General features: G+C 42.7%; 1 protein-coding gene across 1 annotated transcript in view; it reads right to left on the reverse strand.

Annotated features, from left to right (window-relative positions):
- The window catches only part of CDH11 (cadherin 11), a 144,981-nt gene that overhangs the window by 42,215 nt on the left and 88,212 nt on the right, over positions 1-14,554 (reverse strand). Inside the window, exon 3 of the mRNA XM_082676114.1 lies at positions 4,681-5,078. Within this exon, the coding sequence (XP_082532240.1) occupies positions 4,681-4,908 (228 nt within the window). The 5' untranslated portion in view covers positions 4,909-5,078. The remainder of the gene's footprint in view (positions 1-4,680; positions 5,079-14,554) is intronic.

A 14,554-nucleotide genomic window follows, 5' to 3' on the forward strand; every position in this document is an offset into this window, starting at 1 on the left:
CAATACACTGTTTACATACACACACACACTGAGAGGGAGATGTTCTCACCCCATTTTACAAATGAAGAAATGTAATCTTAGAGAAGATAATTGTCTTGGCCATGGTCACACAGCTGGGGAGCAGTGAAGCCAGGGTCCAAACATTTTTAAATTTTAAGATTCATGTTGTCCCTCCCACTCTCCCATTACATATGCACACATACAAAATATATATAATATATATTAGTTCAGTTACTTTGAAAGAAATATGCACATACTATAGAAAATAAAAAACACACATTTGTGCAATAAGTAAATCTTATAAGTTCTGATTCCCATTCCTTCTTTTTCCCTGCTCAGAGACAGCTCTTATGACCAGTTTCTTGTGAATCCTCTAAGACATATTCTATGCATGTGCAAGAATATCTATACAGATACACGTGCTTTGGTTTATTTTTACACAATAAAGTGCATAGTGCACAAACCACTCTTCACTTCTGCTTTCCTACCACAATAAATTCAGAGGACCCTTCCACACTGGTACATATAAATCGACCTCATCAACTGTATGGATGTTATTATAATTTCAGTCCTCTTCCAAAGGACACTAAGATTCCAAAGGACACCAGGCTTTTGTTACCTCAAACAATCCATTGGTCAGACTTTCTGAAAGACCTGCTGTGTGGCGCAGGACGTATGAGGAGCTGAGGATGGAACCTGCCTGAACAAGCCCCCATTCCCATCGTAAGCATGGGGTGAGTGGGGTGGGTTGATATATATGCAGCTCTTAGACTATAGAAAGACTATATATCCTTGGGATTTCCCCCTCTGTTGACAAAGCCCAGAGAAATGATGGAACTTGCCTAAATCCACAGTTGGCAGGGCCAGGAAGTCATCCAGGTCTCCTAACTACCCACCTGTGCCTTCTGCCTTGACTCTGCTCTGTGTGTTGTAACATGGAACTCCCCCCAAAGACCACATCCAATTTTCCTGTAGCAATAAACTCTTTATTGTACCTTGTTGCCCAACCTCAATTTCTGCAGCTGTCATCTTGATGAGTTCCTCTGCCCTCATTTTACCCTTTGTGGGAACAGATAAGCATTACTTTCACCATTCTCATAGGCTTCAAGAGTAACCAAGTGGATAAAAAGCCCTTGGTTCTACCTACTACGTAAGAAAACCTAGTATAAACTAAAAAGCTTTATTCAAATGACATTGAAATATAATAATGCTTACTACTTATAATTATTATCTTATTATTTATTATTATAATTCCATTTTAATATTATTAATGCGATTTTAATTATTATTATTATGAAACCAAGGCTTAGAAAGCTTGTCCAGAATCACAAAGCAGGATTGAACACATTGCTTTAAAAAACTTTTTGTATTGTTTCAGTTTCCCCCAAAATATCTAACTGATTTACAGTGCCTCAGTGAAACACCAAATATTTCAGCTCAGGGGGATACCTGTAGGTACAAATTACATGTTGATTTTAGTCTATAGTGCTTCTCAGGAAAAGAAAAAAAGCATACTTTCCTTCAGAACTTGTTATTCATAACAAGCTATGTGCTGTCATGAAATTATGACTGCACATTTCTTATGAATAAGGCAGTTTGCGAGTAATATACAAAGCTATTGGAATACATGAAGCTACAAATGATGACCCAGATTGCCCCAGTCTTCATACAAGTTTCCACAGTGAGGGCAGGATCCCTGCCCCCATTCCTCTGGCTCCCCACCTAACCCCCAATAATAGTTTATGTTCATTTGTTTTCCCTGCCTCAGACCTGGCAAAAGTCAGGGGCTCAGCCATGTGAATACGCAACAAGGAAATCAATGCAACACTTACTTTAATGGGAGTGTTTAGACAAGGAATGTTTCTAGGGACCTTCGTATATTACATATGAATTCGGCAAGACTCTTGGGAATTAAACGAATTTCATGATCAACCAAATAACTGAAAAACATTCAAATATACTGCTCATTATTTTTATCTTGTTTTCAGAGTTCAAAGTTGGATATAAATTCCTTTTTTTCCCTCTCCAACAAAGATGAGCATGAGCCATACAACCAGCAATGATATTTATTAGTTTCAACACAAAAAGCAGTTTGGCAAACCATTCAGTGCTATCAAGGTATCAGTTGCTGAGGTGGACACAGCCAGTTCCTAACTCCCAAGACTGATGGCATCCCCTCTGCAGAGCACAGCGTGATGCAGACTGTGCTTCCTGCAGGAAATCTAAGAGTCCATGGTTTGCCAAATTCCACTTTTTTTTTTTTTTTTTTTTTTTGCGGTACGCGGGCCTCTCACTGTTGTGGCCTCTCCAGTTGCGGAGCACAGGCTCTGGACGCGCAGGCTCAGCGGCCATGGCTCACGGGCCCAGCCACTCCACGGCATGTGGGATCTTCCCAGACCGGGGCGTGAACCCGTGTCCCCTGCATCGGCAGGCGGACTCTCAACTACTGCACCACCAGTGAAGCCCCCCAAATTCCACTGAGAGCATCTTGTATCACTCAGCCTTGAATGTCATCAAATCAAAGGTTTTTAGGGAACAAGTCATCTAGTCTAGTCCTCCTATTCATGGGGAACTACAGATCAGCATTGTCGCAAAAGGAAGTTCCATAGGATCCAACCACTTTATTTCTTTTTACCCCCATCCAATCCGACATCAGGCTCATTTTCGTGTGTCTAGATTTTCCATCCTCTTCCATCTGCTGACTTTTAGGAGGCATGACACCTGCTTGCTCCACAGAGATGCTGAAATGGCCCTCTAGGTCCTGTCTCTTCTGCACTCCCCACCCTAATACACACCCTGCTTCTCACTGAGAAAGTCCCCGTGGCAGATGTTCTATTTTCTCAGAACAGTTCATGCACAGCTCTCCACATTGTTCAAGCCACACTGTTCCTGCTGTGGCTCAAGTCTCTTCTTCCTCTCTGGGCATACAGCCCATCTCCTTGATGGAAGGAATTCTATGTGCCAGTTATTTCCCTGTGCTCCATTTCTCAAGGATACTTCTACTTTGGGTATAATCTTTCCATTTTGGATATAAATGATGAAATTGCTCTAGTACATCTCTTCAAAAAGGCACTTTTCCAACCCTTAACAATATTATTGAGATGCTAATATGAACCTCCTCCAAAGATGTCAATTCCATAAATATGGAATGCTATTCTCAAGTTAAGCAGCAACTAAGATAACTTCACTGAAATCTATGAGGCTCAGAAATGAGCACCCCACAAATCTGCTCTTGTCCCTTTCCCCCTTCACAGGATAACTTTTACTCATCCTTCAGGTCACAAGTTATTACCACTGTCTCCATGAAACTTCCCTTCATCCCTCCCAAACTTTACCATGTAGACTGAATTGCTAGTGAATTTCTTCATTATTCTACTCCTTGTTTTAGTTTTTTTTTTTTTTTTTTTTTTTTTGCGGTATGCGGGCCTCTCACTGTTGTGGCCTCTCCCGTTGCTGAGCACAGGCTCCGGACGCGCAGGCTCAGCGGCCATGGCTCACGGGCCCAGCCGCTCCGCGGCATGTGGGATCTTCCCGGACAGGGGCACGAACCCGTGTCCCCTGCATCGGCAGGCGGACTCTCAACCACTGCGCCACCAGGGAAGCCCTGTTTTAGTTTTTTAATTACTTAGGTAAGTGTCTCTTTTCCACTAGTCCCTGAACTCTTTGAGACCAAGGACTATTTTACCCTAGTTTACCATTTGCCTCACTCTGTACCTTCCCATAGCAGGCTTTATGTTCTTATGTGTGTGAACACCTATCTCCTCGCAGTTAAGGTCACTGTTCTCTAAAAGGTGGCTGTATGTTTTACCATAATTGATATAGCAGGCAGTCAGTTTTTCAAACATCCTTTGTTTGTTTGTGTTTTTTAATTTTGGCTGTGCTGTGCGGCTTGCAGGATCTCAGTTCCCCGACCAGGGATTGAACCCGGGCCTCCTCAGTGCAAGTGCTGAATCCTAACCACTAGACCACTAGGGAACTCCCTCAAACATATTTTGAACTCTCTACCCTTGCACTTTTTGGAGGGGGTACACAGAGAATGCAGGATTTCTCAGTAGTACTAAGACTCTCAAGCCTTCTGAAATGGGTTGTGCCATCCCTAAGCCAAAGTGGATAACATACCACCCATTCTTATGACACATCCATTCATCTTGTCAAATATTCACAGAGGCGCCCCCAAAGCTGGACTTTGGTACAGGACCTGGGGATACAAAAATGACGCTGTTCCTGATGGAAAGTAGCTTAGGGTCCAGTGAGGGAGATAGATGAATATGTAGACATGTGTACTACAGAAAGGAAAGCTATGATGAAAAGAGCCCAGAGCATCAAAAGAACACAAACGATGGCATCCAAGTTTGGGTTTGGATGTGGTAGGGGAAATGTTCCCAGTTGGAGAATGGTTAAATAAATAATCATCATTTCTATTCAGTAGACTACTGTGTAACCATTAAAAAACAGAGTTTTGAGGGCATAACATCAAGTGGAAAACTGAAGTGTTAACGTAGATAAGCCTATGAACTAAAAAAAAAAAAAAAAGGATAAAGGATGTATGAACAATGATTTTGTGGTTTTTACTGATGGCCAGACCATTATTATTTCCCCTCCTATATTTTTGTTTTGACCATCCCCTAGTACAGGGATGGTGGAGAGTGAGAAATAAATGTGGAGTGACAGCAGCCTTACCCTGCCCACGAGCACGGGGTCAGGCCCGGTGTACTCCTCTATCACGAAGAACTGGTTCCAGACCCAGCCTCTCTTGGAGCGCTGCAGCACCTGGCCCTCCTTGCCCTTCTCGTGGTGCCCGTGGAACGAGGGTCGCAGGTGGCTCCTGCGCTCCGTGGCGAAGGCCTGGCTGTGGCACAGCATGCCCAGGCACACCAGGGCGGCTTGTAAACAGTAGTTCTCCTTCATTTTTGGTTACGTGGTAGGCACAGGAGGATGCGGCTGTCACCCCTTCCAGCGACTGTGCTGCGGCCTGGCCACTGGTGGCCTCCCACGCGTCACGCCGAGCTCTCTCGGACTGGAATGTTTCTCCTCGCTGAGCACATCACGTCAGGGCTGCCCACTTCCCCGGTCGGCCTCTGCAGGCAGAAAGAAAGGTCAGACTAGTCGCAGGCTCCATCCCCACTTCATTTCAATTCCATTCTGTGAACACTGACCCACTTTGGACCCTGTTAGGGCTTTGCTCTGGGTACTGAGGATGCAGAAGCCAGTGAGGAATAGTCCCTGCTCTCTGGCTGTTTACCACGCGGTGGGTAAGATAAACACATACACGAAGAAACCCCTCAAGGTCTACAGGAGGATAAAACGTGTGCGCTGTGGGATCCAGCTGCCCAGGTCTGAGTGTCAGTTTTACCATTTACTAGCTCTGGGTTTGGGGTAAGCCGACACTGAGCTTAGCTTGCTCATTTATGAAATGGGCTCGCGAATCGAACTCACTGCAAGATCCACACAGGGATACACGAGTAACACCCCGAAGTCTCTTAGCACAAGGCCTGCTATACAGTAGACGCTTCATATTTATCTGTTATTATTATGATCATAACTGTGCCTGGGTATGTTTTTGTAATAGGGAAACTTAGGGCATTATGGGTGGCCAGGAGAGGAACACATAATTGATGGGGGGTGAGGATGGAGATGGCAGAGAGTGGGGACCGTTAAGGAGGACTTCCTGAAGGATGGGATGGATGGGCACAACCATCAGATGAGTTACTGTGCTAAGAAGGGAATGGACGGGATGTCCAGGTAGAAGGAACAGCATGCCCCAAAGCCCAGAGCTGGTCACAAGCATAGCACGTCCCAAGACTGTTCGGCTTACTGGACGGTATAAGAAAGGAGGAAGCCAGCAATGAATCCTTCTAGATATGGGAGGTCGGGGCAGACCCTACGATGGTCACTGATGGCCACTAAAACATCTGTCAGTGAAATAATGGGTCAAATTCTCATTGCTGGATCAATATAGTGTCAATTCAGTAAGCAAGATTTGCTCTTGTCCGGTCCAGTGTCCACCCAAGAACCTGAAGATCCTACCTTAACTTGACAGTCTTTCCAAGGATACTTTATAAGCTCTCTGCAACAAGGAAAAGCAAAATAAGACAGAATCCCCACCAGCTGGTCCAAAGGTCTTGTTCCTGGCACCCAGCCATGACTCAGCTACTCATCGATAGTAAAGATGAGCTGCTAACGCCTTTCCATGCCTCTTGTGGTTTCTCACCTACAGTCACTCCAGTCCTCTCTCCAGCACTCTGGTTCTTCTCTCTGGTCCTTAACTCCTGCCTCAGGTTTCTGGACTTCTTCACGGGACTTTGTTTTTCTGGTGCTGGAAACTTAATTCTCCCCTAAGGAACTTCCAAAGCTCATTCTCCTATCTTAGGATCCTACACCTCCTTCTGGACAGTCATCCTCTCCCCTTGGAGCACCTCTCAGAAACAAGTCAGACCCCTAGTTCCCAGAACCAGACTGTCCTCACTACCACCCCCATCCCCAACAGGAGGGACTCTCAGAAAGTTGCTGGGCATGGAGGATGACACTTCATTTCAACACCAGTGGGTCTAAATGAAATTGGTGAGATTCTTTTTTTTTTGAGAGGTATAGTTGATTTATAATGTTGTGTTAGTTTCAGGTGTATGTCAACATGATTCAGTTATATGTGTGTATATATAGGTTTATATATATATACATATATATATATATATATATATATCCTTTTTCAGATTCTTTTCCCTTATAGGCTATTACAAAATATTGATTATCGTTCCCTATGCTATACAGTAGGTCCTTGCTGGTTATATATTTTATATATAGTAGCGTGTATATGTTAATCCCGAACTCCTAATTTACCTCCCCCACCCCATTTCCCCTTTGCTAACTCTAAGTTTGTTTTCTGTGTCTCTGGGTCTATTTCTGTTTTATAAATAAGTTCATTTGTAGCATTTTTTTGTAGATTCCACATATAAGCAATATCATATGATGTTTTTCTTTCTCTGTCTGGCTTACTTCACTTAGTATGATAATCTCTAGGTCCATCCATGCTGCTGCATGTTGCTGCAAACGGCATTATTTTGTTCTTTTTTATGGCCGAGTAGTATTCCATTATATATATATATATATATATATATATATATATATATATATATATATATATATATATATATATATATATATATACACACACACACACACACATAAGCTGCTAATGCCTTTCCATGCCTCTTGTGGTTTCTCACCTACAGTCACTCCAGTCCTCTCTCTAGCACTCTGGTTCTTATATATATATATCTTACATCTTCTTTATTTATTCCTCTGTTGATGGACATTTAGGTTGCTTCCAAGCCTTGGCTATTGTAAATAGTGCTGCAGTGAACATTGGGGTGCATGTATCTTTTCGAATTATGGTTTTCTCGGGATATATGCCCAGTAGTGGGATTGCAGGATCATATGGTAACTCTATTTTTAGTTTTTTAAGGAATTTCCATACTGTTCTCCATAGTGACTGTACCAGTGAAATTGGTGAGATTCTTGAGTGTTGTAGGAATAAAAACCATCACCTAATTCTTTGCTATATGATTTGGATGAAGTGGTTAGATGGGGGGGAGGGGAATAGGAGAGAGAGAGAATGCATCTTGGCAGAGTGGAATGTACCTAGATTTGGAGGTCAGGTAAACGTGAATTGGAACACCACTTCTACATATTTCAATCAGGGTGGCCTTCAACATGTCAGTCAGGCACTCTTAGCCCCCCTCAGTCTCATGTGAACAATAGGGATGACAAGAATTGGTACACACATGCAGGGCTGAAGACAGAGAGGGAACTGGGCACACACTGGATCTCTTCCTCTCTTTCTAGAGCATCACAGTCCAAGCATGCAGCCCTCACTCAGCAGAAGGAAGTGCTCTTGCCCTGCAGGTGGAGATGCCCAGAAGACAGGGGTGAGGTGCTTTCTCTAAGAGAGGAATTGAGGAATAATAGTTACATGGAGGTACCACAGCCATCTGGCCTTAGAGGTCTCAAAAATAAGGGAACTGGTGGCATTCTAATTTGCTGGCAGAACCCCTTTTCTTCTGAGGCTCTTTGATTTCATCAACCTAAGCCTTTCTGCTCCTTTGTAATATGGCAAAAATATTATCTGGGGAGGCCACAGATGTGCATTCATTTCAGGCGTCCATCACTGTCCTCAGGACCATTTTATGATGTTTTATGCAAGTCTCTTTTCAGGGAATAGGGAGTTTAGTGTTTGTTGTAGACAGACTCTGGGATATGCAAATGGCTGTGTGGAAGAGAGAGAAAGATTCAAAAGGCAGTGTCATCACTTAACAGCTTCACCCTGAGACTCAGGCATATCAATACTACATCAAATGCTGTTTCTTACAAGGCAAACTGACTGCATGGAAAGAGCACAGGGAGGGACCAGGAGGAGTTTGATCCTACACTGAGGCAATGTGAAGCCATAGGAAGATACCTGCATTTAAGTCAAAAAGCCAAAAATATGATTAAGAATCTGCCACTTAGCTGGTAGTGGGACCTCCCTCAGCTCCGAGAGTGGTGGCTCTGCCTCATTCCCTGTAAAGTGAAGCCACTGGGTGACATTTTCTACAAGTGGTTTCCGGGTTCATGTTCTTGTTTGGAGTTGGGGTGAGATAGCTTGGGGGCACTTCTGATTCATACACCATCTCCTTACTATACTGGTTTCCTCTTAATGGTTGGGATGATATCTTATTCACAAGTAGATGGCCAATGCCTGAGCTCAAAGCAGGACACCAGTAAAAGCTGAATGTATGATTTGAACCCGATACTTCAAGTTCAAACTTGATATTGCCACCTGAGAATCTCAAGAAGAAGAAATAGAAAAGAAAAAAAGCATATGGTGCAACAAGATCTCTGCCCATTTTACACCATGCCAATTAGTAAGTGTTCATTCACACGGTGACAAATTATCCTTGCATATAAACTGTGAAGTGTATTTGAAAGAAAGGGTTTAATTCAAGTTGATATTTCTGTACCTCTTTCTTCTGGCTGCCATTTTGCTATAAAGCACAATTATTCCTGACACTAAATGTGTTGAAACTAGACGACAACTTTCTTTTTCCTTTACAGAAGAAAAATTCTGGCGTGATACTAATGAATTTAAGAGTTTCCACATGACCAATAAACAATAAATTTCACCCTTTGTTAAAAAGGTGAAATTATCTATTTTCTTCTGTTGGAGAGAATAGCAAAATCAACTTGCTTTTAAAAGTAATTCCTTGAAACCATTATTTATAAATGCTTATATGGCTGTATGTACTATATAAAGTTATTTTAATGGTTAATCTCAGGTATGTTAAGACGAATTTTAAGACATTTTTTTACTTTTTTTTTTTTTTTTTTTGCGGTACGCGGGCCTCTCACTGTTGTGGCCTCTTCGGTTGCGGAGCACAGGCTCCGGACGTGCAGGCTCAGCGGCCATGGCTCATGGGCCCAGCCGCTCCGCGGCATGTGGGATCTTCCCGGACCGGGGCACGAACCCGTGTCCCCTGCATCGGCGGGCGGACTCTCAACCACTGCGCCACCAGGGAAGCCCTAAGACATTTTTAAATTCAATTTCAGAGTGAAAATTTACTTAGCAAAAGCTTTTTCTAGCTATTGCTCTAAAAACTTTACAAATAGTAACTCATCCATTAATTTCTATAACAAACTTATGAATAGGTACTGTGAATATTCTTATTTTAAAGGATGGAAACTGAGGCCCGGATAGATTAAGCAACTTCTGCAAAGTTATGCTTCAGATAAATTGTAGTGCTGAATCTGAGCCCATGACGTTTGGCTCTAGAGTCTGTGTCGTTAACCAGTGAGCAATACCAGCTATCACCACTTGTTGGTTTCTGAGATTCATAAGGAGACGATATGGACACTGTGATAAAAACAGTAACCTAGATGCCACATGCAGTAAACCAGTATGAGAACCTAGTGTATACTCATAATATGACTATGATGAAAATGTTAATAACAGTAAACATTTGTCCAGTGTTCTTGTCTGCCTAACATTCTTCTCAGTGCTTTCAATGAGTTGAGTCATACATTTTCACAATAAGTCTGCACAATAGTATTATTGTTATCCCCATTTTACAGATAAGTAGTCTGAGGCATAGCAAGATTAAGTAACTTGCTCATAGTTCCACAGCCAGCAAGTGGAGGAGCTGAGATATGAACACTGGATGCTTGGTTCCAAGACCTGCATTGTTATCCCCTATAATCCCATGTGATACTGCCTCTCTAAGAGAAGGCTGAAGATCAAATATGGACACATATCATAAGACATATCATAATAGTCTAACGATGAAAATAATTTAAGTTTTGGTGGCACTCTGGTGGGGGGTAATACTGTAACTAAAATATTAAACCAAACTAGAAAGAGGAAAGCATTTTATAGCAATGATCAAAGTGAAGAGGAACAGGAAGTGATTATATCAGTTCATCAACAACACAGTACAACCAGGTCCTTGAACAGCACTAGTATACAAAAGTAAGTCTTTGCTTTTTTATTTTTAAACACCCTGTTTCAGGATTTCTATATGTATAGGTTAAAAAAGATGTGTTCAGAAAGATTATTATTATTTGGAAATGCTTCTAAAATCTAGAGATCTGGTTGATGTATGCAGTGGTACAGAGTCTGCAGGAATCACTCATGAAAATGAACAGGAGACCGCCTTCCTAAGAAGACCTTCATGTTGTTAACAACTAAGGAAATATATCAGTGTTCTAACTGGTTTTAATAAAGACCCCCCAAGGCAGTTCTTGAACAGTCCTTCCTTTTAAGCACTTTCTAGCAGTATGCAAGAATGTCTAAGCATTGAGGTTCCACTAAAACATACAGGAGGACTTTATTTTATGATGGGAGGATATTGCTTGCAAGGAAAAATAAATGTTGTTGAAAGTCACAGGAGTAATAACGTGACAGGGAAATGAATTTGCAAAACCACCAGCTCTAAGTGGAAGGCTCGCCCCTCTATCTTGAGAGCAGATAGCCCGTCATAAGCTACTGAGCCTTGAGCATAAAACTCACTGTGTTTGCTTTTGTCTCCGTTAAAGAAAATGACATACGGGTGTTTAAGTATATTTGGACTCGTGCTGGAAATTGTTATCGGGTAGAGAAAAAAAGACGAAAACGCTTAGCAAAAATCAAACGGCTTTGGTTTTTTAGCTTTCTCCTCCCCCACAGAGCTGGAAGGATCAGACAGGCTGACCTGTTCTTTTCATTTCCAGGGAGTTAATTTACAGTTAAAGACAGGTTATCATTACAGGTTATCATTACATTAAGAATATTACCGAGCCCACCACAACTCAAAACCTTATTCTGCAAGTGCAGTGTCCTCTTGTCAGGAGCTCAGGGGCTCTGGTCCCCACTGCAACAAACACAGCTTTGTGACCAATCGGATTCCATTATGCAAATTAATTCAAGCATATTTTATTCCCCGTTCAGATCTCATCATTCAGCACTGAGCTGGTCTCTAGTTTCAAATCAAATCACAGGAATTATGCCATGTCTGTGGAAATCACAGAGAATGGAGAGAGGAAGTATTACAAGAACTACTGAATCACATTTCTTCCCCGATTTCTACGCTTGGAGCAAAGCATAAGCTTGTGGTAAGTCACTTCTGCTCAGGTGCAGAATACACAGCAGAGACTGCCAAGCAGGCATTGTATATGTTACTCCACTCTCTGATACCAAATTCAAATGTTAAAGTAGGTAGCTAAGGGCTTCCCTTAGCTGGTGGCGCAGTGGTTGAGAGTCCGCCTGCCGATGCAGGGCACACGGGTTCGTGCCCCGGTCCGGGAAGATCCCACATGCCGCGGAGCGGCTGGGCCCGTGAGCCATGGCCGCTGAGCCTGCGCGTCCGGAGCCTGTGCTCCTAACAGGAGAGGCCACAACAGTGAGGGGCCCGCGTAGCGCAAAAAAAAAAAAAAAGTAGGTGGCAAAGAGGGCTCCTTATCAATGACCATGACGTGCTTTAAGGGCAAGTGGAATGTTTAAAACTGTTCCATGTAAGTTTCATTCTCTGCTTCTAGAGAAATAGAGAACCACAGGAGTGTCAGCTTTGGAAGTGAAAAGATCAGACCATGCCTGGTATTGGGAAGGCCTGGGTCCAAATCCTAGTTCCATCACTTATGGGCTATATAAAGTTAGGTAATGATAGTTGAAATTATCCTTGACGAGGTGCTTGATTTTTCTAGTACTCGGCAGTATACTCAGGGCTTGATATACACCATTTAACTGTATTTTCACCACAACTGTATGTAAATATCACCCACAATATAATCTACCAGGAAACCGAGGTTGTGAGTGATGAAGTAAATCACTCAAGGATACACTCTGAAACACGGGCAAGGCTGCAATTCAAATTCAAATTCATGTGACTGCAAAACCCAAGCTTCGGCTTTGCCTGGCTCCCAAACACCAGAGTCCATGTTCCTGATCTTCAACACAAGGACATGGTTCAGACCATCTCCAAGGATGGTCTAAACTCCATATTGTATTTGACATTGAAAAAAATCTTTGTTAGATGTGAAGTTCATTTGAGCATGTACAATCAGCCTTTCCATTCTTAGGCTTTTGTGGCCACAGAGTATTCTAGAAATCCATCTTAAGTCCCCAGACCCCAAACATATAGAATCATTCACTGATTATTTATTAATCTTTTCAAGTAATTAAATCATCTTCAAATGATAAGATGACTAAACACAATCTGTGATATGAAGAACTTATTATTTTTGCTCTACTCAATCCTTAAGGTAGTCTTTTTCTCACTGTAATATTTTAAAATGTTAATCATTAAGATGAATAAAATATATCATCACATAGTTAATAACACTGTCATCAGTATCATCTCGGGCTATGAATACACACCCTATATGAATGTGTGGAAAGAGAGAGAGCTTATTTTCCATTTTTCTTCTGCATGAGTGAAAGTACCTGAGGGAAGATTAGGGCAAAAATGGTAATGATAAACAGATGCTCGACATAATGTAACGTCATTTGTGGTATCAAAGGCCTGTACGTAAATCTCTCTTTGTCTCAGAGCAGTGAATATCTATAAAGCTTTCTTTATTTCCTGGTTCCTTCATTCAGCAGTAACTTCTCACAGTGCCAGACCTGGGTTGGACCCTGGAGGCTGCAGTGCCTCTCTGATCTGTAGACTCTACTCAAACAATGGTGAGACAGTTGTCTAAGCAGATGAATGATCATATGATGTGATAAGTGCAAACAGGACTGGGTAAAAGAACACAGAGGAATCAGTGACCACATCTCTGCAGATGAATTTGTAACATATCACTCCTGCCTTCTGGTACTTGCCTACTCCAGCCCCTTCCAAGCAAATACCTATATTAACAATCTCCCACATCTGGAGTTTCCACTCTCACCCAGAGCCATGGATGACTGAACCACATATAGTCCAGTGATAACCAAACCATAAACCAACCCCTGATTTTATCAAGCTGTGTAACCTGGTTCAAAATGATAACCTGGGGGGCTTCCCTGGTGGCGCAGTGGTTGAGAGTCCGCCTGCCGATGCAGGGGTCACGGGTTCATGCCCTGGTCCGGAAGGATTCCACATGCTGCGGAGCGGCTGGGCCCGTGAGCCATGGCCGCTGAGCCTGCACGTCCGGAGCCTGTGCTCCGCAACGGGAGAGGCCACAACAGTGAGAGGCCCGCGTACCGCAAAAAAAAAAAAAAAAGATAACCTGGGTGAATCAGATTCACTGGGGAACTTTAATGAAAGAAAACAGGACCATTTGCCAGTTAGTAAGGGAGCTGAAACAGAAGGTTATGAGGCACCTGGGGGGTGGAGTAGCCACAAAGCCACAAAGTGACATCTTATGGCCAGTGTTTCAGTGAAATCAAAGTATGAGCAAGTCAGTTAGAAACCAAACAGAAACAAACATGGCCTCTGTCCCTGAGCCACGTAAATGGCAGAGCACATGGCCCTGTTATCTGAAGATCTTGGCAATCAAGGACTTCCTCCAGCTGTTGTCTCCACAGGGCCCAGCCCTACTGATATTCTGTTTCTGAATTTCTATGAGGTTGTTTGCACTGCCCTCCCTATACATCAGATGACAATTAGCCCCTTGTACATGAGCTAACTTGAGTGCTTTCTTTTATCATCAAACAGCAAACCTAGTAAACTATCAATACAATAATCAAGAGGAAAAGTTAGGTGGTTCTTCCCCTGGTCAAGGGTGAAGTACTATAGCTGTGGAGATCCTTTGTTCAGATGTAGAAAATGCCTATTTCTTCTCTAAATTTCCAAGGAATACTGGGCAATAGGGAGAGGTGTAGAACAAAAGTCAAGACACTTGTGTTGTAGCAAAGGTTCTGCCACTAAACAGTTGTATAACCTTAGAAAAGACACTCTTCCTTTGGGACTGAGTTTCTCCTTCTATAAAATAGAAGACTGGCAACAGCCTGTTAAGGAGCTGTCTAAAGGAGCCTGTGAGTCTGTGCTGGGCTGAGACACAGCAACTTTCCCTGGATGGAGAGAGATGAAAATTCATTTAGAAGGTCTGAATCCTGCTGCACTGG

Source organism: Grampus griseus (genome assembly GCF_964374135.1).
Source record: "Grampus griseus genome assembly, chromosome: 19".
In the NCBI taxonomy this organism is placed as follows: Eukaryota; Metazoa; Chordata; class Mammalia; order Artiodactyla; family Delphinidae; genus Grampus; species Grampus griseus.